This window comes from Microcaecilia unicolor, chromosome 3 (assembly GCF_901765095.1).
Source record: "Microcaecilia unicolor chromosome 3, aMicUni1.1, whole genome shotgun sequence".
NCBI lineage: Eukaryota > Metazoa > Chordata > Amphibia > Gymnophiona > Siphonopidae > Microcaecilia > Microcaecilia unicolor.
This window is the reverse complement of record NC_044033.1, coordinates 362,188,796-362,216,791: the sequence shown is the minus strand read 5'-3', so window position 1 is coordinate 362,216,791 and position 27,996 is coordinate 362,188,796. Positions and strand designations below refer to the sequence as shown.

At 43.2% G+C, this 27,996-nt stretch overlaps 1 protein-coding gene across 1 annotated transcript in view; it reads right to left on the bottom strand.

Annotated features, from left to right (window-relative positions):
- DCBLD1 (discoidin, CUB and LCCL domain containing 1) overlaps positions 1-27,996 on the bottom strand; it is a 99,592-nt gene that overhangs the window by 61,377 nt on the left and 10,219 nt on the right. Inside the window, exons 2-3 of the mRNA XM_030198544.1 lie at positions 10,764-10,982; positions 4,277-4,411 (exon numbers count right to left, since the gene is read on the bottom strand). Of these exons, the coding sequence (XP_030054404.1) occupies positions 4,277-4,411; positions 10,764-10,982 (354 nt within the window). The remainder of the gene's footprint in view (positions 1-4,276; positions 4,412-10,763; positions 10,983-27,996) is intronic.

Sequence of the window (27,996 nt, the reverse complement as noted above, 5' to 3'; positions counted from 1 at the left end):
CATTCTACCATACTTACTGAAGGTATGCAGCGAAGTGTACACCGCTGACCTACAGATAGTCACAAGAAGACAACGAAGCCTCCGCTCAAGACGTAACCACACATCCAGGAGTGCCTTCAACCTGAGAAGCGCCTCCCAGGATACAGGCCGAGACCACAGCCACCTTCACCCACTGGGCAAAGACAGCCTTGGGCAACATGAGACCCCCCTGCTGTTTACCAAACAGCCCAATAGGACCAAACGAATGGCGAAAAACATCGGGAACCGTGAAATGCAAGAACGCCCTGCTAAGACCAGAAGCTTCCAAAAAAAAAAAAAAAAAACTGATCGCCGACTACAGAAAAAGAAAGACCAACAAACACTAAGGCAAGAAGCATGGTACTGCCCCAAGTGAGACCCCTGCCTCCGAAAAACAGATAAAGGGACCTTCAAAGAGAGAAAGACTGAAGTTGCGAGAAGCAACAGGTTGACAGAAATACCTCAAAGAACACTGTGGACAAAGAGAGAACTAGACAGGTGCTTTAGCCAACTAAGCCATGGTGCCACAGAACGAGGGCCACCTATCAACAGGTTCAAACGGGGAGTGCTGAAGCACCCGAAGGACCGGAAAAAAAACTCAGTCCAGAAGAAGCAGCTAAAGAAGACTCCTGCAAGTAGCCCTGAAAGCAAGCCAGGACCCCCACTGGACCTACAGCACTAGCCCCATGAATTTCCCTCCTGCCAAAAAGCCAGAAAGTGGCCCAGAGAGGATGCAATGGCGACCCAAAACCTCACAGCAAGCCAGACTTAGAAACACAGTTTGGCAGACGCCGATGAGGAAGAGCGCTTCCCGGCCCAAAGCAGGGAAGCCACCACTGAAAGCGAATAACCTTTCTTCCTGAGCCGAGCCCAGGCCGCAGGACCAAAGGAAAGGGGGGAGGGAACCTCCATGGCCACTAGGCCCCGACAGAAAGACCTCGACACTGAGGAAGTCACAATGGCTCCCTAACCAGGAGCCTCACGAGATTTGCATACCATGGAAGCCATGGCCAGGCTGGAGACCAGGATCACCCTGCCCCAGAGGTCTGCCACTCTCCCATACAGCCGACCTAAAATCGGCATGGGGGGAAGGCATACTGAGGTCTCTCGCTCAGACACAACCGTCGCAGGGCGAATAGATCCCTAGAGTCCTATGCCCGGCAGTGGCTGAAGCACTGAGGAACCTAGACATAGGACTAGGCCACCAGCTGAAAACGGCTTGACCAACCGCTCCCTCTGCTGGAAACCAGAACTTATCAACTAAGCAAGTCTGTCTCCATATTGAGAGACCCTGCAAACCAGCCGAAGGCACAACCGAAGTCTCGCTGGCCTGTCCATTAACAAGCTGGACTCCCCCTACAGCAGGCTGCTAGGAGTCCCCTCTGCGAGGCGAAAAAAGGCAACCGCCGCAGGCAAGACCGAAAGGCCCACACGGCGGCATTCCCAACAGTGGGGCAAAGGCCTCCAGAGCTCGGCTCATGGCACGCAGCTCCAGAGGATAGAGGGCCAATGCCCTTCTTTGAGGCCAAGAGCCATGCACCAAGGAACCCCAGCAAAGGGCACTCCCCAGCCCGAGAAGTTGGTATCCATAGACACCACCTCCCAAAGCAGGCTCAAGGAGGACCTTCCCAGGGTCAACGACTGGGAAAGCAGCAACCCCCTCATGCACTGACTGACAGCCAGAGAGCAAAAGAGCCAGATGCCACCGTCCTCTGAAACCTGAGATCAGCGGCTAAGCAGGGCCCCCTAAAGCGGCCGCATAAGAGAAGAAGGAACCCCTTCCATGGCCGCTGCCATAGATCTAAGGACCTGCATGAAATACCAGGCCTGTGGCTGGTGACAAAGCAGGAGCGAGAAACTTGGAAGCTAACAAAGCGTTGTCCCTCTGAAGAAACACTCAAGCTCAAGGGGAATAAAAGTTGGCACACTGGCGCCAGCCTGCTCCTGTTGATATTAAACACCCAAACCAGACAAAAAACTGGGGGTGAACCAGCGCTGAAGATGTCTCTACTCAGGCTAGGCAAGAAGAGACCCGGAGTCATCCAGGTACAGGAGAACACAAAAAACCTGTCTCCGCAGAAAGACCACCACTATGAGCATGACCTCAAAAAGGGTCCTCGGGTCCGACGGAACCAACTGGCAGGGTCCAGAACAGGAATGAACTGCAGGAAAGAGAAGTATGCCTCCCTGACTTCGAGAGCGGAGAGAAACTTAACGGAGGCGATCAGAGACCTCAAGGCTGCCATCCGAAAACGGATACCTGTGGATCCTTTGAGATTCAGAATGGGTTGCACTGTTCCAGTCTTCCTGGGAACCCCAAAAAGGATGGAGTACAGACCCAAAAACAGCTGAACAGACAGAGGCCCCCTCTGACAAGGAGACTGCAATAAGAGAGGGGCTACTAGAACAGGGAGAAGGGACTACTTGCTCCAACTCAAAGTCTGGCAGAGCAAGAGAACAAGCCCAGAAGGGCAGGCTCTGACTCAGGGCCCCCTCCCCCACCACCACCACCGAAGAGATCCCCACTGCTACAGCTGTCTGCCCAGGCCCTCACACCGGCAGAGAACAAAATGGCTGCCATTCCCGTCTCCCTCTGAGGCGAAGCGCCAAGACACTGCACTGGGGACCAGAGCTGCAAGAAACGCATTGCTGCGAATGAGGGCACTTTGTGTGAGTGAGCCCCGACTCAACCCCTCCATTCGGGAACCGGACTGCACACCGTGCAGCAGCCCGAGGAGGAACCCCGCCCGCTGCAAGATGAGCAGCTCCTTGCACTCCCAGCAGGGGCTGCCATGAACGAAGACTGTCGCAGCGTGGGAAAGCATGTGGCACACCGCGCTACACACTCACTTGTCTTTCGTGCATTTTTTTTTTTTTAAACTGGGGCACAGCACAACTCAACCATAAAGCTCTTTTTTTTTTTTTGTGAGCACAGACACAAATCGCTCCCAAGGATGTCCTGAGGCCCAAAACACAGCAGAGAACACACTACTCTGGGTCCATGCTCCCAGGGGACACAGCCACCCCCCCGTCACGAGAGGGCACAGCACCACCGGCCCGCCAAACTCACTGCGCTGCCTGCACTGTTCCTTATCTTCTGAAGCAGACTGGTTGCTGAGCAGGCTCCCATAAGAATGCAGAACACTCCAGGGAAGAAAGCACGAAAGGGACCCAGCACCACCAGGTATGTCTGCCCACTATGCTCAACCGGGAACCAGTGCAAGGCCTCAGAACCAGAGAGACAGAGGAAGTCTGTCCATCCATCCTGCTGGAGATAGAAGATACCGAGGAGCTGAGGTGCTAGCAGGGAGATATGTAGTGGTGCTGTATTCTCTATCTCCACCTGCGGGTTGATGGACATAACTACCCACTTGCCCTCATAGGAGCCAACTTTTCAAAGTGATTGAAGGTGCTGAATTTTTTTTTTTACAGGTAGTGCATTCCCCCTCCCCCTGTCCCCCTCCCTCGTCCCCCCCCTCCCTCTCCTCCCCCCCTCCGAGTTCCAGGCCCCCATCCCTCCCTCCGAATTTTAAAAGTCATTTTATTCTTACTTCGGGGTCCCAGTGGCAGCCGCAGCGGTGAAAGGCGTGCAGGCTCGGTGCTTCAGCCTTCCCTTCTCTCTCAGCTCTGGTCCCACCCTTGCGGAAACAGGAAACGAGGGTGGGACCAGAGCTGAGAGAGAAGGGAAGGCTGAAGCACCGAGCCTGCTCGCCTTTCACTGCTGCTGCCGAGACCCCGAGGTAAGACGACTTAAAATTCTGGACGGCATGCAGGAAGGCGAGGGCGGGCACCGGGCAGGTCGGGCTGGCGAAGGGAACTTCCGGTTCCTGCGGGTGAAATATTGGGGTTGCTCGAGCACCTACGGAGTCGGCGCCTATGCTTGTCCTGGAATAGTGGGAATGAATGTAATGGAAGGCTACTTTTATGTTCTTATACTTGCAAAAAAACCTTTCCCTGGTAGTCGTCCCCCCCCACCAGGTTGTACCTTAAGAGGCAGGAGCAATGCCCACTTGCCAATGGTGGCATCCTGCCTCAGTTGCTGTATCCTGAGGATGAACCAGGTGAAGATGGGCCGGAGGCAGAAATGAGTGGGCATTCTGCTGTACAGACTGTGCATAGATAGTCAGTCTCAAACATAATTACAGACAATAAGGATGCAGCTAAAGATGTGTGATAAATGCAATGGGATCTGCACTAACTTGAAAGTCAAAGTTCTACTCCTGTGACACACAAGAACCACCACTGGGCTCTACCATACCTGGATGCTCACTGCTGGCATAGTTCAACAAAAATCCACGGCCAGAGATATGGGATCCACTTTCAAAGCGAACAATTGCTTCATTAACATCCAAAAGCATTTCCTTGGGAGTGGCTGTCTCAGTTCCACAATGGGCTGTTTAAAAAATTAAGAAAAAAAATATGTACATAAGATGATCATTTAAAGTCACATCATCTCTGATCACGTACAATTTAAGGATTACAAATCTAGTCTGAACACACAGAATACCATTTTCTCAGTTCTCATATAAAACTGAAGCCTATTAAAAAAACAATGCAGTCCCTTTTTCTCTTGTGCCTTTCCATCCAAATTTGGATATATATCATAAAAAAATTAGACTGATCATTTAACCTAACAAGACAAATTTTAGCTGCCTAAAATAAGCCAATGATCAGTCAATCAAATCTAACCAGCTAGTTAGCAGGCTGACATATAAAATTAGCACTAGCTAAGCTGTCTCAATCAATATAACATAATGGGGGTGGGGGGGGGGGTACAACAGCTCCCCAGATTCCCATCCCTCCCAATTAAAAATTGAACTGCAAGATCGACCCCCACCAAGCCTCCCTCCTAAGTGAAAAAAAAAAAAAAAACATGTCTACAGCCTTTTCCATCCTCCAACTGGAGCTTGACACAGGCTTACCTTGTTCCATCTTCCAGCTCCGTTTGGGGAGTAAAGTTTTTTTTTTTTTTTTTTTGGGGGGGGGGGGGGGGTAAGACGTAGAGTTGGCAATGGGTTAGTTTTCATTCAGGTGAAATGGGGGGAGGGGAGGAGCTGTCAGTCTCACTACTTCACTTTTAATTGGCCTAGCAGGTAGAGGGAGAACTTTACTAATTGCTGGCTGGTCAAATTTAAAGCTTTTATTACAATAGCAGGCTTGCACTTGTTCAGCCAAGTTCAACTGATCTAACACCATATTTCCAAGTTTATTAGTTACTTCCTATCCTCCACCAGTCTTCTGAGCAATTTACAGTTCTAAATTGGGTACACAGAAGAGACAAAGTAATGAAAGAACAGAATCCAGAGGTGAGTGAGGGTAACAATAGGAAGAAGAGAAAGAGAGCTGCAATTAATGATAGGATAGCCAAGATATAGAGTAGACCAGTGGGATAAGGGAGAGGTTCATGCCCTGCAGGCTCACACTATGTCACTCTTATGAAATACTTTGTGTAAGAACATCATGAATAAACCGTACTGTTAAGTAAAAGTATCATTAAATAGAAACATTTTAAGATGAGGATTTAAATGTCTCCAAAGAGGTCCGTAAACACAGATGGAGAGGTAATGCATTCCAAAGGGTAGTGATAGTGAGAGAAATGGAATGACAAGTAATGTCATATTTAATTTGCCTAAAAGAGGGGACCACCAGGTGAGGTTGATGTGACAATCTTAGGTGCTCAGGGTGGGGAATAACATATCAAAAGACAGAAGAGACTATCTCTAACCATGGTAGGTTAGTAGGTGACAGCCTACACACAGCAACACCAGCCCGAGCCATCTCGGAAAGAGGAAGATTTGCACTCGGGAATAAAACCCAGTTTTCTCCTCAAGGCAGATGTATAAACATCATAAGTGCTATGTTGATGTAATCCCGTTAGGTTGAGAATTACTAGGAGAGTCCCTTTAGAGAGTCATTTGGGGGGGGGGGGGGGGAGGGAATGTCTGGGAGGTCCCTGGGTGCGATGAGGCCCAACCCAAGAAGAGTACCTTTGAAATAAAATGCAAAGGAATAGTGCCCTGAGCCTGAAGAGTGACCGGGGGGGGGGGGGGGGGGGCACTATTCTGTGCAGGGCATTTTCCCTACTAAGCTGTATGCAGCCTTTCCACCCATCTTATTTGTGTGCAATTTCCTTTGAGCATCAATCGCTATTTCTCATTCTGTAAGTTCAACCGCAGCTATAAACCTACACGGCTATTACTGACGACTTTTGAGCATCAGCCCCAGAGAGAGGAATGCTAGCAGGAAAAGGAAGGTGATAATGTAGCTCTGGATTAACTATTAAGCAAAATAAGCACATGCTTAGGGCACCTAGGGAAGGGAGGGATGGAGGGGGGGGGGGGGGGGGGGGGGGGAAATCATGCCCATAACTCTTTCACTGCTGTGTGCCACATCCATTATTGTACATGAATTTCAGCGTTTTTTTTTCTAATCATTAAATACTTATGATGCTTTGTTTTGTACAATGATATTTCTAAGCCCTTACTGTGTCTTAATGTCTTTTCAGTTATGCACCACTGTTGGGCTGTGTTTAGGGCATCAACTGGATTTAATCCAGCCCTGTGATAATGGCTCTGTATAGGTCTCTATTGAGACTTCATTTGGAGTACTGTGTATAATTCTAAAGATGGCACCTTCAGAAAGATATAAATAGGATGCATGTTGCTGAAGACTGACCCTTTCTGAGTGTGTGAAGCAGCACAGGACTGTACATATCTTGTCCTTCCCTAGCTGGAATTTATTAGCTTTCCTAGTGAAACAGGATGTCCTAGCTCAGATCAAGAGTAGTGATTTACAGCATCATGAACTGGTTATGACTCCTAAATGAGCCATTTTCTTGAAAACACACACAAAAGAAACTTAAAATAAAATGAATAAAATGCAAAGGAATTGTGTAGTCAGAAAATGCTTCCTGAAACCTGCAGAGCAAGGCAGCCTGGATTTCCTGAAATACCTGAAAGGCAATACCAAGACACCACTAAACACACCCAGTGATTTCAGCCGGGATTCTGCTGGATGGATTTGAGACTGGATGGGGAAAACGTCAGTTTCATTTGCATGAAACTATGACCCAGTATGAGCAGCTCTCGGGAGAGATGGGTGGAGCAGAGATAGACAGAGGCATTTCCCACGGTTTTTGCGGTCACCTTTTCATGCAGGTTATCTGCCACAAATCAATACATCATTTTTTTTTTTTTAAATAAGTTCTGTAGGCTTGGCTGGTTACTGGTATTTATTCCTGACATCTATAGTCAGAGACCAAATGTGTAATCACCTGAAAAGCCATAATGACTTGCTGCTCCTAATGTGGTCACTGCTTCCTCTGTTCCCACTCCAGGAAGTACAACACCAAATTCCCTCGGGCCACATTGTAACAGACCCACAGCACTGAAAAGGGGTGCAGACAACATTTGATACTTACCCTGAACCAGTAGCCTAGCCATGGGTGGGTCCAGACCACACACCTTTGGCTCAGGCCTACTCAGAATTGCTGTTCCCTTGCTATGGCTGGTGTGATTCTCCACACCCTGTCAGCTGAAGACCTCTTTCCAGCCAGACCTCTAAAGCTGAGCAGTCACACATACTCAAACACACAGAACTCATTTCCTACCTCAACTCACTGTACTCTCTACACATGCATTCACAGGACTCAAACGGGTCGAGACATCCAATTCCAGGAATATATTCTCATAATTTATAAAAGTACATGCATCTAAACGAAGTTCCAATCTTACAGGAAATCATGGCAGCCATTTTGACTATGGAGCCGGTGGGGGCAGGAGCAACTGCAGATTACTTCTGCACCAAAGAGGTCACTAGAGCATTAGGGCTTTTCGAAAGTAGGCCTGGAGAAGGCCTATAGGTTGGGGGTGGGTGTAGTTTGTGGGCGGCCCGGTAGGGATGGAAATGTTTCAGTCGAAAATGCAAACCAAAGAATTGCCAAATACAGATTTAGGGCCAGTTTCGACACCAAAGCCGAAACTCGATCAGCCTCTACACCTACTCCTCTCAAACCAACCCTTCTACACTGCCGGATAGTCAGCAATGCTATCATTGCACTGGCAGAATATTGACTCAACTGTATACAGAGGTCTTGCTGATCCATGAGGATCTCAATGGACTCAGGGCATGTAAAATAATAAAATTCAAAACCTGAAGGTGAAATGTGTGGTACTAACAGAGAAAGACCTTAAATTCATATCCTTCAACAGCAGTGGAGATAAAAGCAGCAGTACATCATTTGAAGAGATATGAAGAAAACAGGAAGATGAGACACCACATATATACAGATAAAAACCCAAAGCAATTTTAGGTGAAATTGAGGAAGAATATTAGTACAGTTAAAACACCAACTAAAACAGAGAAAAATTCTAGAGAAGCTTATATAAAGATTCTCTAAAGCACAACTAAGAAGCTGAATGTCTACCCAGCACAGAGGAAGACTGGAAGACGCAAACATGAACTCTATGGAATGGTCTGAAGTAACAATTAAAGAATTGGAAACTAGACTGGAGTCCAAAACTAGCGGTGCACAACTTTTTGACTCAAAACATTTAATCAAGAATTGACAAAATGAAAAAAAAAAATTAGTTTCAGACAGCCAGAACACACACCATAATAGTTGATCCTACATAAATCTAAATAAGCATTCTTCCTACTACTACCAAAAGGAGACCCAATTAGTACCCCCCAAAACTACTACCCAATTATTAGCCTACCTATAATTTGGAAGTTGATCACTACAATAAATGCAGGTAGAATATATAGGATCATATTTTCTAATTTTATTATGAAGAAATGAAGGGCAAGAAAAGAGAAGATAGAACCAAAGACCAGCCGGATACTGAATAATGCTACTGTGATGTGACGGGGTGTATGCACCATCCCGGAGGGAGGACAACCCCCTACCCAGCAGAAATCCTACAGCAATATCTCATACAGTCACTACTTGGACCTGAGGTTAGTCCCACTGCACACCCTAAACGGACTTGGAAAAATCCAAAATTCCAGGAATAACATGTATAGAATGTTTGTACGTTTGGGAAGCTTGCCAGGTGCCCTTGGCCTGGATTGGCCGCTGTCGTGGACAGGATGCTGGGCTCGATGGACCCTTGGTCTTTTCCCAGTATGGCATTACTTATGTACTTATATATGTACTTATGACTTGGGACCTCTGTGTGGGAGAAAGTAGCCATCAGGGAAGCTACAAGGGAGGTGATAGGGTGGGGAATTAGATCTTCTGAGAGCTAGTGACAAATTCCCTGAGTGCTGGAAATGAGTGATAGTTACCCAGTGACTGAGAAACTCCATTTGCATATGATCTACATAGGCAGATATACTGTGAACATTCCTTATAAACAGGACCAAAAGAAGAGAGGAGAGGCCCCCCTGTTAGGCCCAAAGGGGAAAGATTTGTTCTTCCCAGTACTTTAGGGCAAACTGAGGGACAGACTGTGGCAGAGTTGTAAACTCACACTGACCTAAAGGGGGGGAGCCAAGACAGGACCCCATGACCGGTGGATCTGCAAGAATTGATGAAAGAGTCTTCTGTCGGAAGGAATTGAGATTGGGCCTCTTTTTGGACTATTAATTGCTGTGGAGGATCATGGACGGATCATTTTTGGATTACTATTTTGCTTGAGGTACACTATTGCATTTGGAATTTTGCCAAGGGTTAGCAGACCTACTTTGAACCTGGATTATTGTGTTGCTGTGGAATTGACGGACACTCGGCTCACACCTTCGGATGGGCGGTGCAGTGAGTTGATACTCGGCCCATACCTTTGGGTGGGCGGTACATGATATATGACCAGGTAGTGCAGCAAGATAGATACTTGGCACACACCTTCGGGTGGGCGGTATAGGACATGTGACCAGCTATAAGAAGTCAGGGTCTACCCATTCTGCAATTAAAGTTTTCAATAGTGTCTCACTCCTAAATAATGAGAGCTCATTTTTGAAAAACGTCCAAAAATCCATCCAAATCGCTATTTTCGAAACCCATTTTTAAGACTTTTTCTAAGCAGTTTGTCTATAGTGCATCCAAATCACAAGGGGATGTGTACAGGGTGGGATTTGGGTGTTCCCCAAACTGCATATAGGTGACACCTACAGACATAATGGCTATTGTAGTGGTGTATAGTTGGGCACAGTAGGTTTTTGGTGGGTTTTGAAGGGGTAATGATGATATATGTACCTTGGACCTTTTATGTGAAGTCCACTGAAGCGCAATGCTCTGCTGGGATGTCTATGTGGTCAGTCTACTAAGAATGCTGGCTCCCCATAAGTCCCAATGGCTTGTTTTTGTGTGTTTTCCCACTGGACTATTTTTTTTTTTTTTGCATGAACCTATGTGTACATGAAGCATTTCAAACTTTTGCAAGAGACTAGTCAAGAAAGGTTGAGAATCACATGTCTAAACCATCCATTATAGCAACAGCTCATAGCCAGAAGTACCCAGAGTATGGCCAGTTGGTGTCACTGTTAAAATGGAAGTGGGTCCCTCCACCCCCCCCCCCCCCCAATGGGTTGTCAACTGTACTCTACATCTAAACAACCACTGGCTGGCAAAAAGCATAAACGCCAGACTTGGAAAATGAAAACCGGATCCCTCAGATGGCAATGCACAACAAAAGGAATTTCAGTGCTATAAGAATAAAAATGCCAACATGTTCCCACCACAAAACATACATCTATGTTAAAACAATAAATCAAACAAAACAGTCTTATTTTACAAACATACATACCATATTCCAACTTGGAAGAACCACTGAAGATCTTAAGGTAAGATGATTCACAGTCTTGAGATTCAATGTCCACATCACCAAATTTTATGAGAAGCTTTTTACCCTCAGGTACTTGGATTCTCCTTTCACAGAAAGTATAGTTGGGGTAGGTACCAGGATAGTTCATGGAGGTCAGTGTGCCACTCTCCTGATGCATCACCATGTGCCCACATCCATCACCTGACAGGAGAGAGGAAGATGACAAAAAGCTGTTTCTACTGACAAAGCCTTTCTAAATCAGGAGTAGCCTATTTTAACCAGCCAGTAAACCATCTGTTTTATAACAATTTTGCGGGGATCACAACCAAAGACTACAAACGTCAAAATGAAAAGCATTCTAAACACATGGTACTCATACAGCTTATGCGAGCTAAGCAACGGAACGCTGCATGCTGAGTGGAGAACAACAGTTAGAGCAGGGGGCTGAGAACCACAGAAGCCAACTTTCAAATCCCACTGATGCTCCTTGTGACCTTGGGCAAGTCACTTAGGGGCCCTTTTACTAAGCTTTGCTAAGAAATGGGCTCAAAGTGTCTTTATGCTGCAATCTCCCACATGCTAAGCCCATTTTTAGAGTGGTCATCAAAGAAGGCTTTTCTCTATTTGTTGAATATATGCCGTGCGCCATTAGCGTGTGGCCAGTTTTAAAAATTGCAGGCAGCACACAGCAAGGTGACACAACAGATGATGTCAACACAAAACGTCCAAAGGACTCAGATAGTTCACATCAGGAGTTTTATTCAACAAAATGTAAAACAGACTCGACATGAATCGTCTTTCGGCCAAAAAGGCCTGCCTCGGAAGTCCTTGTAGTATAGAAGTGTAAACTTCTCAGTACTCTACACGTTTTTTTGTGTGCATCTGTTGCTAGTTTATCAGTGTTCGCTCCAGTCTTGATACCTTCTTGATTAGGTGGTTAGTTTTCAGACATCACAGAACGCTGAGGAGGATATACTGCTACACTACAGGGACTCCTGAGGCAGGCCTTTTTTGGCCGAAACATGATTCATGTCAAGTCCATTTATTTTTTGAATAAAACTCCTGATGTGAACAGAGTCCTTTGGACGTTTTGCGCCATCATCTGTTGTGTCGCCTTCGCTGTCTGCTGCCTGCTTGTTTGACCTTTGCAAGGGTCTTTTTTTCTTCATTCAAAGGCAAGAAGATCGCCACTGTTTGTGACTTAAGGCCATGGAAATCAGCCATTAAGACTGATACGAAATGAAAGCCTCTGTCGGTTGTATTAAGATAAGTGCCTTTGATGCTGTTTGATATACATTTTTTGAATTATAAGAATTAAATACATTGAAACAATATAAAGTACTATTTGTATAATAGAGGAGTTTTTTAGACCAATGAATGAGAACATTAGAGCATGTAAATACTTTATAAGACAACATCCTTTTTCTCATCTCTGTTGTGCACTTTATGATAGTAGTGTGGTTTGCAGAGGAGGAAGAAGTGGTCTTATTGATATGTATGTATTAAACACCATCGTCAGCTTTTAATTAATAGGCGGACTGCTGCTGAAAATCCAGCCCATCAAGTTTTTATAGTATTCTAGCTTTCAGAATGGGGAATGTGTGAACCACAATGCCGCCTAATTTGAACCACACTAACAGGACATTGTGGGAGGATGGAGATGGTGGTTTATTTCAGTCTTCTCAAAAACTATTACACTGAACAGAGATTTTGTTCTGTTACAACTGAGTTTTATTGATCTGCTTATTGTGAGTTAATGAGTGTTTTAAAGACACAAAAGGTAATTGGGGAGTGACAAAAGTGGTATTGCTCTTAAGGGAAAAGTGCAATAAACGACACTTTATCTGAGCTGATGACAGAGCATTCCACATCTGCTGTCTGAAAACAATTCCTGTCTTAGGGCTGTGAAAAAAAGAGACAGGTGATTAGGGTTGTTAAGGTTTGAAACTAACAGAATCTGAGCCAAAAAAAAAAAAATTACAACCAAGAGAAGCTCACAGTCTAACCTTTTCCAATATATACTCCTGTGTGAATTCTGCACAAAAGTCCAAAATTCTGTGCAAAGATTTAAAATAGTGCATGCTGAATTTTTTTTTTAATTCTGCAAATTCAGCATGCGCACTTTTATTTGTAAATGTTTTGCAGAATTCCCTCATCATAAGACCTGACCTCCTCCCCACCCTTTCAAGGCTTCACTCTCAACTCTCTTGCTCTAACTGCAATTCTCTTTCCCCACCCCTTCCCCAGCTCCTTTCTTCCTCTAACTCCCAGCAAAACTACCAATCCTGTGTCCTCAAGGTTCCCCACTAAACACCCCCAACTCTTCTCCCCACCCCCAAGGATATTCCCTGCCTCTCCATTTTTCTGTCCCCTGCACAATATAAGAATTTGTACTTGTGTATTCTGTCCCAGTGCCTAACTTTAGGCATTCTTTTAAAAGTTACACCCCCATTCCCTAGGTATACAATTTTGTGCAAATTCTTTGTGCATTGCCACAGAATTTCCATAGGAGTAAAGACACAAACATAGTACTAAAGTTTACACTGCACATTCTAGAATAAGCAGCATAAAAAGCTTGCTTCAAATAAAATGGAGCAGCAGCAAATAAAATCCGATGCATAACTGTCAATACTTAATTCTTTGCTGAACAGGTAGCCAGCGTAATTACTTGAGAACAGGTGTTACATGGGAAAACTTTGTCATCCCCACTACTGCTTTAGCAGCCGCATTCTGAAATACCTGCAATGCTTTGATACTCAATGAAGACATACCAATATACAAGGCACTGCTGTAGTCCAGACAAGCCAAATGGTAGCCAACCTGCCAGAATATTATTACAATTTACAATAAAATAAACAAAATTAAACATCTTTATTGAAAATGAACAAGGTTACAATATTCAGTCTCAAAACACACTAAATTTCATACAAGTAAAATGGACAACCTTAACCCAGTCCATAAAAAAAGTCCACACTATTAGGAGAGCAAGAACAGAGAGCAGAAACAGCTCTTCTTCCCCTACTGCACCTCTCAATGGCACACCTCTGTAGGGACCTGCCTTTGGAACACCATGCACAGTGAATCAATCCATCGGGTCCTCAGTCCCCCAAAGGGTACAGTCAGAAAGGAAGACATTTTCCCTTATCACCGGCAGAAAAAACTAGAACACGACCATCCAACACAGCCTAAAGTGTCACCATAACCAAGCTGCATCCCCCAGAAAGATTTTCTAATCGCTATTTGGATTTTTTTTTTTTAATATATACCATCTTTCTTAAAAAAGAAAAATCAAACAACTTGAAATAATGTGAAAACACATCAAAGATACGATATTAAGGGGTACATAAGCATTGCGTACTGGGAAAGACCAAAGGTCCATCAAGCCCAGCATCCTGTTTCCAACAGTGGCCAATCCAGGTCACAAATACCTGGCAAGATCCCAGAAAAAGTACAAAACATTTTATACTGCTTATCCCAGAAATAGTGGATTTTCCCCAAGTCCAATTTAATAATGGTCTATGGACTTTTCCTTTAGGAAGCCGGCCAAACCTTTTTAAAATTCTGCTAAGCTAACCGCCATTACCACATTTTCTGGCAATGAATTCCAGAGTTGAATTACACGTTGAGTGAAGAAATTTTCTCCAATTTGTTTTAAATTTACTACTTTATAGCGTCATCGTATGCCCCCTAGTCCTAGTATTTTTGGAAAGCGTAAACAGACGCTTCACGTCTACCCATTCCACTCCACTCATTATTTTATAGATCTCTATCATATTTCCCCTCAGCCGTCATCTTCTCCAAGCTGAAGAGCCCCAGTCGCTTCACCCTTTCCTCATAGGGAAGTCGTCCCATCCCCTTTATCATTTTTGTATCATTACTAAAGCGCATTAGTGTTTTTAACGCACCTTTAAAGTTAAAGCACGTTAAACACAAATGTGCCAATACGTTCCTATAGGCATGTTAGTGTTTGACGCGTGCCAACCATTAACGTATGATAAAAATGTAACGTGCCTATAGTTTGCCGTTGTAAACACAGGTCTAAGTTTGTTTCATGTATGTGGTAAAGCACAGTACTTGTTAGTTACTACATTTTAAAATTTAAATCCATGTGTGAGGAATCTATAGAACGCTACCCTTTTACAATCAAGGGGGTTTTATGACAGGTGATGTCATGAGCCTCTCATCCATTCTATGTGCTGAAGGCAGTGGGTGGAGCTTGCTGCCATATTGTGAGACCCCAAAACATTCACAGATGCTACTGAAAATAATAGCAGACTTGTAAGGTGACTGCCCATATGTGTGTGTGTTTTTTTTTAATTTGAAAGCTTTCAATAACTTTAGGTTTTTTTGTTTTTTTTTAAACCTCGGGGGGGGGGGGGGGGGGAGGTCCTGGGGCATGAGCCACGGTCCATGGGTGCAGGTGCTCCAGAGCAACAGACATTTTTTTAGCCATGGGAGGCTCACTTTTTGTAGGGAGCAGCTTTAAGAAAGGTCCTGGCTCTGACTGAGCCTCAGGCCTAGATATAGGGGATCCCCCCAGAGATTTAAAAAAAAAAAAAAAAGATGTCAAGAAAAAAACCTCACACACAGGGAGTCATAAACCTCAACTTTGTAGAGTGAAAGGAAGAGAGAGAGCGAGAGAGAGCAATGTCTCCCAAGTCCAGTCCTGGAGTACCCCTTGCCCATCAGGTTTTCAGGATATCCACAATGAATATGGATGAACTTGATTTGCATGCAGTCCCCATTAAATGGAAATCTCTTTCGTTTGTTCGGTTTTTGGACAGTACACTGTTGTGTGCCCCAAGGATCACTGCTCATCTACTTTATTCAACTTGTATTTGGCTCCTTTGGTGTCATTAATAGCAGAATATGGCTTAAAATTCTATTTCTTTGCATACAATTCATTGCTTAATTTGCAAAGAATCAATTTGGAGGAACAGTATAACCTACACAACTGTCTGAAGGCATTTCTTATTGACTTACAGGTAATAAGCTTGTTTTGAACTAAGCAACATCTTCTGCTTTATTAGTGTTCTCTTTAAACTGCCCTACTAGTGTACCATAAAGGAGTTTAGGAGTGGTTCTAGACAGTCACCAGTCCACAAAGCCTCAAATTAATAAACTAGTGCATGTCTGGTTTTAATTCACAGATTGTAGTTTTTCATACCTCCTAATCTTTTGTTGGTAATCCATGCCTTTATTATATTAACTTAGTAAACGCCTGTAGATAAAGACCCGCATGGTCCATCCATTCTGCCCAACAAGGTGGCCAGAGCCACACCTACCACATACTACAGCTACAGCCACCCATACTTAACATTGGTTGGCAACCACATATAGGCAGCCAAAAATGGAATCTTGGTTATAACCTTTTATCATCCCCAAGTATTGCCGACAATATTCACCTTACCAGTCGTCTTCCCCTCCCCCCTGAATTGCAAAGCATTCTTACTTGCAGCATGCGATAATAAAGTGATTTATAACATCTTCAGCTTCCACTCCTCACATACAAAAAAATAATCTATTAAACACAGCCAAGCTACACAATACATCGCATCTGCTCTGACCCAAAAGAAAAAGTTAAACACCTAAAAATCCTGACAATCCTTGAAACAAAAAGGCTACAACCCCAAACACAGTCCAGTGACACACAATACAGAGCTGGAAAAACTGGGAATCATCATAAAAGGTTCGTTTGCGGATTAATACCTTTCAAATATATATACTGATATCTCTGATCTGAAGGTGTTGCTTTAAAAAGCTAATCAAAAAAGTGTTTTAAATGTTGAAAGCATTCTTATTTAGTGAATTCATTGCCACTATTGGTGATGGTTATTCTTTTAATTTATTTCAAAATGAGTCATCTTGCTGCTTTGATGTTTTTACCTATTATTGTTTTGTATTTTCACTATAGTTCTCTTGTAATTTTAAAAGTTTGATGTAAGCCACATTAAACCTGAACTTGTTTGGGATAATGCGGCATACAAATGCCATAAATAAATATATATTTGCTTTTCCAGAAATATTTAAAGGTATGGCTCTTTACTCAGATTTATAAGTAGTTGCTTTAAGAGAGGAGGATTTTATTTTGCCATATTTAAAAAAAAAAATTGGTAATAAATATTTACAATACCACCTTTTTTACAGGACTAACATTATTTGATTAACTTTTGACGGTAACCCTTCTTCAGATGTTGACAAATACCAGTGTATGTATACATACATACATATACACACACAACAGAAACACAAAAGCATTCCAATGACAGTATCACAGGAAGAAGGTGGGGTGGGTTATGTGCAAGCAAAGTGGATAAGTGACAGATCCTTGTTAAGTCCTGTCTAGTGAATATCAAAATATTTCATCATTTTGACTTCAAATGTCTTACATCCCTGGATTGTCTTAAAATTTCCTTGTAGCATTCTCACTGAAAGATAATTGATGCAATGTTCTGATTTTGTAAAGTGCAGTCCCACAGAGATGACATCCTGTTTGGCATTGGAATGTTTATTATGATATCTATGTAAACCGAGTCTCGTCTTTAGCATCTGGCTGGTTTCTCCAATACAGCACCCTTCACGCACATTTTACACTGAATGATATATACCACATTTGAAGACGAACATGTGAAGAATCCCCTTATGCCGAATATTTTTCCCATGTGAATGACTGTGGGATCCTGTGAAATGTGCTGGCACAGTTTGCAGCTAGATATATTGCAGGGATGTGTGCCACTTCTTTTTAAGCTTCTATTGAGAACTTGCTTTTTCCTAGTTTGTGTTTTAAGTTGGGTGGCTGTCAGATCATTTTTCTAAACTACTGTTTTGAATATTGAATACTAGTAAGAGGCCCGTTTCTGAGCAAATGAAACGGGCGCTAGCAAGGTTTTCATCGCCAACACCCCCCCCCCCCCGCCCAACCCCTTCGTTGTTCTGCCATTGCTCCGCCCTCAACATCATGACATTTGACGCGAGGGCGGGGCCCGGAGCGATTTCCCAACACCCCCCCGCCTCCCTCCCTGTCAACCCCTTCGTTGTTCTGCCATCAAGGTTTTTGTCGCGAACACCCCCCTCCCTGCCAACCCCTTCGTTGTTCTGCCATTGTTCCGCCCTCAACGTCATGATGTTTGACGCAAGGACGGGGCCCGGAGTGATTTCCCAACACCCCCCCGCCTCCCTCCCTGCCAACCCCTTCGTTGTTCTGCCATTGCTCCGCCCTCGAGGGCGGGGCCCGGAGCGATTTCGGTGGCTTCACCACCACGAACCTTTGAACCCTGGTTTGAAGGAAGTCAGTGGCTTGGCTTCACTGACGTCACTGTCTTCAGAATGTTGAGGGTGAGTTTTATAGATAGATAGATAGATAGATAGATATCAGGTTAATAAAATGGAATGGAAGATGGGAAATAAAGATTTCAGGTTTAATACCACAAAGCAGAGTTTCAGCCTCATTTCAATCTCACCTACAGAAATTGGCCAGGGACATATCACTGTGCCAATTTAGATTGTTTCCGATAACTTTTGACGGTTCTAGATTTGATTGTCTCTGCTGATTCTTCTAACAACAAAATTTGAGAAAACAAGTCTTGGAAAAAAAATATAAACAAGTCTTACAGTAACTAGAAAAGTGTCACAAAAAGCAGTATTTCAGCATCTGGGAACACACACAAAGAGCTCTTTTCGACACAACAGAACTGCTAAATGAGAGAAACCACTGATCCTAGGATTCTTTAAGTCATGGCATTTAGGTGAACATTTTGCAACATGCCCTTGCAAGAGGTGAAGAGCGCTAACCCCTGATTAGCGAACTTTTGCATTCCACATAATTATAGGACAGCTGCACGGATCATGCACATTTCACAGCTCCTAGGAGAATATTTCTTAACTGATCCAACAGGCAGAACCAGACTGTCAGGAACACAGTGTGCATGCAGGCTGGCTATCAGTGTCTGCTTATCTCAGCAATGCAAGCTTAGCAGCTATGGGATCTAGCCATTAACTCAAACTTCAGAGCTTTGGATAATTGTTTGTTTCCTTTCTACGTGCTGGTTGGGGTAGAGATGGCTAGGGAAACCTCCTCAGTTTGGCTGTTCAAGCACCAACCCTAGCACGCTTTCAGATTAAATTATTTGGCAGTGAAAATCAAAACAAAGTCAAGATACACCTCATTTGCATTTCATTCTTATGATTTTACATTTTGTTTTTAAAAGCTCCCCCTCTCTTCTTCACTTCCTATCACTACGGAGTCAAGTAAATCAGGGTGCTGTGGGGAGGACACTTGCCACAAACCCACACAGGTATTAGAGCTAAGAAAACTGTGCAACGAGAACCAAAGATGAAGGGGGAAAATGGGAAGGAACAATTAAAACAAAGAGGGCATATTTTATTTTAAAAATCTGTATAACAAAAAAAAAAAAAAAAATTGGGTAAAAGCTAAAGAGGACGCAACAGAGGAAAACCAAGCGCCAAGTTTGTATTTTAAGCAATTTAGTTAGCACTGTTAACATTAACTGGCTGCAAACCGATGCCATTTTGAACCAAATCTCAAAGTTTGCAATATTTGTGGATGACCTTCAGGTATATATTCCTTTTTGGAAAGCAAGAGGTTCCGTGTTAGATAAACTGTTATGTTCTTTGCAAGATATTATGGGTTGGATAATGATTAATACATTTATTGGAATGTATTAACCGCCTTTATGATGAGATCCACCCAAGGTGGTGTACAGCCGATACAGTTTAACATAAAAACTTACAATTGTGTAACAGCATAACGATAGCAAAAATGGCCAAATAGAAACAAATACAATAAACAAGGTAAACTTGAAAAACAGCAAATTGAAATAGTATCAAAAATATGGATTCTGCTAGATTCTTGTCTTTTTTTGTTGTTTTACTGTTGCATTTACTTTCCTTTCTGCTTCTTTTTTAGTTGGTTGGCGTTCTCTTTTCAGTTTGTTTTGATTACATTGCTATTATATTTTTATGTACCCCACTTTAATGGTTATCCTTAAGTGGATTACCAAATAAAGTAACCTTGAACGATTTTGGTTTAGGGGAAGGAGGGTGGGTACAGAGTCCTGGATACTCAGCAACATGAAGCCACTGCAGTGTTGAGCTTAAATATGGATGAAGCAATCACAGCTACTTACCAGACAAACACACCCAGTCACGCAAGTCTGCTACCTTATTGATTTGCAAACGATATATTAGCAAATAGGCCTCTTTAGAAAAAAATGGAAGGTACAGTAAACACATTTACACTAAGGGTCATGCCTGCCCGTGGTGGTTTCAATCTCAAAATGGCTGCCACAATCTCTGGGAGGCGGCTACCGCCAAGGATGGATTTGGAAGGGGCTACCACTGGCAGGTGGGGCCAGTTTAATTTTCAGTTGCTACCGAAACTGAGCGGCCAATTTCGGTTACAGATTCAGTTTCTGCAAAACAAGACCCTGGTTTTGGGCAAGCTCTACAATAAGCCTTTTGTGAACCTGGATTGCACTGGTCCTTTTTTCAGATAACCTGGAGTGCTACTTAGAAGTTTACTCAGAGGCAGACGACAGTTAAAGACCCATATGGTTCATCCAGTCTGCCCAACAAGGTGGCCAGAGCTGTGCCTGCCACTTTGTACAGGCCCCAGTCACCCATGATTAAACACTGGTTGTCAAGTCTCCACTATGCCAACCATATAGGCAGCCACACAAGACTCCAAGTATTGCTGACAGTATTCAATTTACCACTCAAGATGTCTTCCTCTCTTCCCCCCCCCCCCCCAAAAGCTGCACATCACCTTCACTCGCAGCATGTGACAAAGTGATCTACAACACTGGAATTGCCGAAGTTTCACCTGTCTTTTGGTATTTGTGCGACACAGACCATAGAAATCTGTCTGGCATCAGCCTTAGTTCCCATCACACTTGCTCAACGTAACACCTCAACAGCCATGTTGCATTTCCATCTTCCTTCTATTTAGCCATCCCCATCCCCCGTGTCTATGTTACACATTTTTTAATTCACTCACCGTTTTTGACTACCACCTCTCCTCGATGGGTGTTCCAGGCATCCACTACCCTCTCTGCGAAAAATTATTTCCTGATGTTACTCTTAAGTCTACCTCCCTGCAACCTCAATTCATGTCCTCTAGCTTATTACACTTGATATACCGCCAATCACCATTTGGCAGCTAGGTGGTTAACAATAAAACTCACAAAGAAGAGGAGGCAGATAGGATTAAGATTAGACAAAAAAAAAAAAAAAGAGGTGCGAAGAGAGGGTAGTCAGACAAATATCAGGAATGTTAACAAGGAGGTGCCCGATTGAAAAGCAAGGGTTTGAGAAACTTTTCAACACAGATAAGCTATACCACTAGAACTGAAAAGTTCAAAGCGGTTTACAATACAAATAAAAACCAAGACAATCTTGTAGGACCAAGTCAGTTCTTACAAGCAACACGCATTGAGGAGGCTCCTTACAGACAGCTTCTTCCTTCTACCAACGGTGTTAGGGAAGTTTACAGTTCATCTAAATATTCCTCCCACCATCCTCTGAGTGACTCCCAGGTCCACCCCAACCCACTCAAGGCTTCCACTAGCTACTTACCAGAAGACATGACTTATCGTACCTTATGCATGGGTTTGCAATTTTTTTTTTCTTCTAGTTCCTATGGCTCCACTATACTATCTTCCTGATGCTAAATCTCCCCAATCTTCCTCCAAATTTTAAACCACTATATACTTCAAGACCACACTGCCCGTTCTCTACTTTGTCACCCCACCAGCCATTTTGTGTTCTACCCACTCCTCCACTTGAGCTTCAATGTTTTCTTCCCTCCATTCGGTTATTTCCATTCTGTATGAGCACATCTCAGCTTTGTCACCGTTGTCATGCCTCCCCCAACTCCTCTCTTTACTCTTCTTCTGCTTCTTCTCCGCAGCTGGGGATATCACTTGCAATCTTGAACATCTGAAGCAATTCTCAGCCCACCTGTGCAGATCAACCTACAACCTTCCAATCTTATTCCTATCATTCTCCTTCCCTCCTCGCTCTCATGTGCCCTGTTTTGGGCTCTAACAAGTTGCTTACGTTCTCCATTATCTTATTACCAAGACGACTTGTTGCTGCCCTCTGTCACAGAAGAAGTTATCTTTACTCCCATACACCTTGCCTGGTTCACCACCGTGGTGGTGGTGCTGGGCTGCTACTCTCGTTTCTTGTAGGTTTTGACTTCTCCACCTTAGTTTCATTGCTTTTCTTCCTTCGAAGCCCACTCTACTATTCACTCTGCTACCTCTCCAGGTAGCTGTCATTTATCAAGGTTAGGTTATTTTTGATATACTGCCATTCACCGACTCAGACTTAACGCGGTTTAAAAAAGATCAAAAGAAGAAAAATTATATCAACCACCCCCTAATTTTTCCTCTCTTCCTTTCTCACTGATAGAAGGAAAGCCAACAGGCAGTCATTCTCGAATCACCCTCCCTTTCCCTCATTCTTGAGGATTTTAACATTCATACTGATGTCCCTTATGCTTTTAACCTCATTCAATCTCCAGATTAACCTTTCCCCCAACCACTGGCAAACAGAGACATGTCTCTCAACAGCCTTCTCGCACCCCTTATATGCTAAGTACAATAAAAACTAAACACAAATTCAACTGGACCTCTCTCTTCAGACATTTTACACTTTCATTTCCAGGCTCAGATGAAGGAGTGACCTAGTAGATATAGCAGAGGGCTGAGACCCAGGAAAGCCATGGTTCAAATCCTGCTTCTCCCACTGATGCTAGTTGTGACCTTGGGTAGAGACAAATCTAATGTACCTCAATACAACTCACCCTTGAGCACAGGCTAGAAAGAGCAGTAATAAAATCCAAAGTGAATATTTTCTTGACGTTTATGGCACTTGCGATACTGCCTTTCACAAATAAATTCTGTAAATTGTTTTGCTAGTTACGAGAAAGAAGGAATACTACTACTACTACTAATTTCTATAGCGCTACTAGACGTGCTGTACACTTGAACATGAAGAGACATTCCCTGCTCGACAAAGCTTACAATCTAATTAGGACAGAAACAGGACAAACGAGATAAGGGAATATTAAAGTGAGGATGATTAAATAAGGGTTCAGAGTCAAAAGCAGCATCACAAAGGTGGCCTTTTAGCTTAGACTTGAAGATGACCAGAGATGGAGCTTGACGTACCAGCTCAGGAAGTCTATTCCAGGCATATGGTGCAGCAAGATAAAAGGAACGGAGTCTGGAGTTAGCAGTGGAGGAGAAGGGTACAGATAAGAGAGATTTACCCAGGGAGGAATGTAGGGAGATGTAGGGAGAGATGAGAGTGGAGAGATACTGAGCAGCTGCAGAGTGAATGCACTTATAGGTCAATAAAAGGAGTGAACTGTATGCAGAAAACTCCATTAAAAGGTAAAGCAGAAGGCTCTAAATTTGGGGTGGGCAACAATCCGGTTGGGACTTCAAGATTTTCACAATGAATATGCACAAGATCGATCTGCATACAGTAGAAGCAAATCAATCTCATCTATATTCATTATGGAAAGTTTGAAAACCCAACTGGCCCTTGAGAACCGAGGTTGCCCACCCCTAATCGAAATAGCATTGGGAATTGATACAACAGTTGACTTCACTTGCCAGCAGTGACTAGGAAGCCCCAACTCCTGCCCATGGCACCAAAGGTCTTCTCAAAGAAACAGGGTTTAAAAAAAAACAAAACTCACCCTAAACATCTTCTATGAAGACTTTTTATGAAGGGAGGAACGCAGCAAGTTCTATAAAGAAGGGTCGATGAAGAAAAAGGCTGACCATCAGTGAGATTCTAGTCCACAGTGGACTACTGGAGGAGGGGGCACTGCTAGAAGGATTTCATGCTAGAAGTGAGAAAGATGTAGGGAAAAAGCAAAAAAAAGAGGACAAGTAGAGTGGATACCATTACAAAGCAGCTCTGTGGGCAAGAAGAATGTTGAATCAGATCTGAAGGGGTACAGGGAGCCAATAGATATGAAATAGTAGGTGCCACATGCACAAATCTAGGAGAGCTACAGCAAACCCCAATTGCTGTTTTCTGCATGGTTTGAATTATGGCTGCCCCATCTCCCATAGCAAAAATCACTAAATATTGCAGATAACTGGCTAAGCCCCACTACTACTATGTTTACTACAACTTGTAACATTCTCATTCAAGACTTTGTAATTCTATTTACTATGTAAGCCGCATTGAACCTATGTGTGGGAAAGTGCGGGGTACAAATGTAATAATAATAATACATTACTGACCACATTTCACCAAATAGCTCCAGAGAACCTGTAGTGTAAACACACTGACTTGCAGCCGCTTTGCTATTGCAAGCTTTTAGTTGTTTTAAATAATTTTAAAGTCAATAAAAGCAGGGAACCTGGGAAGTTACCTGTGTATAAGCAGCACACTACTATAAAAACATCCATAACACTTTACTGACACTTCCAAACTAGATCACTTGCACCAGAGCACTCTAGATTGACAGTTCTAAATCAATAAACCATAATAGTCTAAACAATAATAAAAACATGCTAATGAAACACACAAAAAACAGACACCATAAAATACTGTCACAAAACAAACCAACAAATACTCCATAACCCAATTATAAATAAGCATTGATAAATTATATCCATTTAACAAAAAAGTGACCACAATAAAAACCAGTACTGAAACAGCACAACCCCCTCCCCCCCACTACAATCATGCCTCATTTACTAAACTCAAGGCTGGCTAGAAACAGCTTTTCAGTCAGCCTTAAGCTAAGAAATCAAACTATATATGGTAAGTATGTCTCTCCATCTACTACCATAGTTTTGACAACACAAGAGCTTGCATCCCTGTTCTAAAATGCATTACATCTTAACATGAACAAGTCTGACACACATAGCGCAATACTATCTTGATGTTACCACTCTGGGCTTCCATGTTAAAGTGATGAATCTAGCACAACAGTTAAACTGACTATTTAACCTTTCAGTGGAATGAGATTATTTTTTTCAGTAAAATTGTTGAGTCATTTCATACTGACTCAGGTTTGGATGTAAGCTGCTGCTTAATAATGTGTCTCTAAGTTCTGAAACTAGTCCAGGTTAGGATAAAAACCCAAACACATACAAAGGAGGGGCAATCTTCAACTCTTGTAAGAGTGGCTCCTCCCAGGGAAGTAATTTATTAAAATTACTAAACATATTCAAGATTATTGGCAAATGATTTCGGGGGGGGGGGGGGGGGGGTAAGAGAATAACTTGCCACACAAATCTTCAAATCATAGCATGCCATACAAGAATGAGCTTTTCCAAAGTTGGCCAAACATCAACAATCCCAGTATGGGAAGAGAATGCTCCTGTCCTCAGAAACTCAAGTACTTGCTTCAGGCAGATCAGGTTATTCACACCAGGTACCCTGGCTGAGAAATTGAAGGACTGAAACTTCCTACCAAGAAATACATACTCATGCAACATTTACCTGAGCAATTAAATTACTCAGTCAACCAAACCTTAGCTGCTTGCTGAATCACTTTCACACTATGGGCCTGATTTACTAAGGTGTTTTTTTTTTGTCTATGTGAAAAAAAGTTTAGTAAGTTCTGTTAGAAGAATGAAATTTAATGACACAGAGGAAGGCGACGCGATGATGATATGCTTTTAATCTCAAGGGATCTGCCTGTCCTTCTTGACTGAAAACATATCACATCACTCCCACTGATAGAAAACACTGGTGGAGGACTCCTGCACCCAAAGCCACTTAGCGAGAACACTGCCCCTCACTCCAGCTTCAACGTGTATAGTCTCCAGGAAGCACATATAGCTAACACTATCAAAAACCTTTAAACACACAATAACATACAGGCCTTGATTTATTAAAATACATAACTGGGTTAACCTGCATAGAATTAGTAAACAGGTCCCATTACATAAAATGAAACCTGCAGTAAGGTGATACAGACTGATGCATATTTACAGAAAGCATTACCTTTTAGTAAATCAAGTCACTACGGAGAGCAAGATGCAAGAGTTAGAAAACTTACTTATTATTATTACATACTTTATATACCTTGATTCCAATTTCACTCCTCCCACCACATCCCCTTGATTGGCATTCTGCAAATCACAAATACAAACAGATGGTTTGCAATTTGTGTTTTGTTCATCAAGTATTTAAAAAAATTAATACAAACCATACTAAGGCCAACAGATTCCACTGCACAGCAGAATTATGTTTCCTGCAGAATTCTATACTCAAGTGGCAAAATGCAACAGTGTTACCATTTATAGCATAACTTGTTGAATCTCCCAAGTAGCCTATCATACTCTTGAGACATTTCAGACATATTCCAATCATATCCAAGCTAGTTGTTCAAATGTACTAGAGAAGAGGATAGCAAAAAAAAAAAAAAAAAAAAAACTGGTGTCCGATACTTTGAAAATTTTTAAAGCAGCACTGCTTCTTAAGTCATACCAAATGTGTATACTCCCAACCGAAGCTTTCTGTGTAATTTTCCTCCGAGCATTTAATTTTTCTGGTTGGTGCTTCTAAATCTGGGGAGAGTAATAGTTTGGTTCATTCTTACTACATCTGTCTGTCCCTAAATAACTACACTGCAAAACACTGGCATCAGTATAGTGATGATACTTACCTGTACCAGGTATTCTCCCAGGACAGCAGGTCATTCATTCTCACATGTGGGCGATGTCATCCACAAACATGCGAGTGCCTTCCCACAGCATGAAAAACTTCAAATGGATGTGAGAGGGTATATGAGAATGAATGGCCTGCGGTCCTCCCTAGCTAACAGGCTCACCGAAAACAATAACCTTTCGTCAACTGGACCTTGCAGTGGCAAGGGCAAACTAATAATTAACCTGAAACTATATACAATCATGTAAGAGTATAGCCTGGAACAGAACAAAACTGGCGGGGGTGGGGGGTGGAACTGGACTCTAGACCCCAAACAAATTCTGAAGAACTGTCTGTCCAAACCAACTATCGCATCGGGTATCCTGCTCAATGCAGTAGTGAGATGTGAACGTGTGGACTGAAGACCACGTTACAGCCTTCCAAATTTCTTCAATGGAGGCTGACCTCAAGTGGGCTACCAACGCAGCCATGGCTCGGACATTGTGAGCCTTGACATGACCCTCAAGAATCAGCACAGCCTGGGCATGAGTGAATGAAATGTAATCTGCCAGTCAACTGGAGACTGTGCATTTCCCAATGGCAACCTCCACCCTGTTGGGATCAAAAGAAACAAAAAGCTGGGTGGACTAACTGTAGGGCCTAGTCCAAGTAAAAGGCCAATGCTCACTTGCAGTCCAAGGTGTGCAGTGCTCTTTCACCAGGATGGGCATGAGGTTTGGGAAAAAATGTTGGAAGAACGATCGACTGGTTCAGATGAAACTCCGACACAACCTTAGGCAGGAATTTGGGGGGGGTGTGGAGAACTACTCTGTTATGATGAAATTTAATGTAAGGTGGATCCGCCACTAGGGCCTGAAGCAACAGCCACCAAAAACAAGACCTTCCAGATCAGGTACTTCAGATGACAGGAATCCAGTAGCTCAAAAGGAGCTTTCATCAGCTGGGTGAGGACAACATTGAAGTCCCATAACACAGGTGGAGGTTTGACATTTGTCTTTATCAAAAGCAAACCTTTCATGAAGCAAACAACTAAAGGCTGTCCAGAGATGGGCTTACCCTCTACACAGTGATGGTTAGCACTAATCGCACTAAAGTGAACCCTTACAGAGTTGGTCTTGAGTTATTCAAGCAGGGTCTGTGTAGGGCAAGAAAGGGGGTCTAAGGCTTTGCCCTCACAGAACACAGCAAACCTCATCCACTTGAAAGAGTAGCACCTCTTAGTGGAATCTTTTCTGGAAGCCAGCAAGACCCTAGAGACACCCTCATGAAGATGCAAGCAAGCAAATTCTAAGATCTCAACAGCCAAGCTGTGAGGGCCAGAGACTGGGATGCAGAAGAGATTCCACTTTAGAAAGGCTAAAAAGCAGTATTATGCCAATCTTTTACGAAAGGCCCCTAATCCATCAAGGGAATTATATTCCATTTTTTATTCCTTGACTGTCCCTTCAAGTACCCAGGATAAATTAGCTTCTCCAGCTGAGATTCTATCACAATTCTTTATATCAAAACAGTGAACCTTCTACGTCTTTTTCCCATCTCTTCCTTC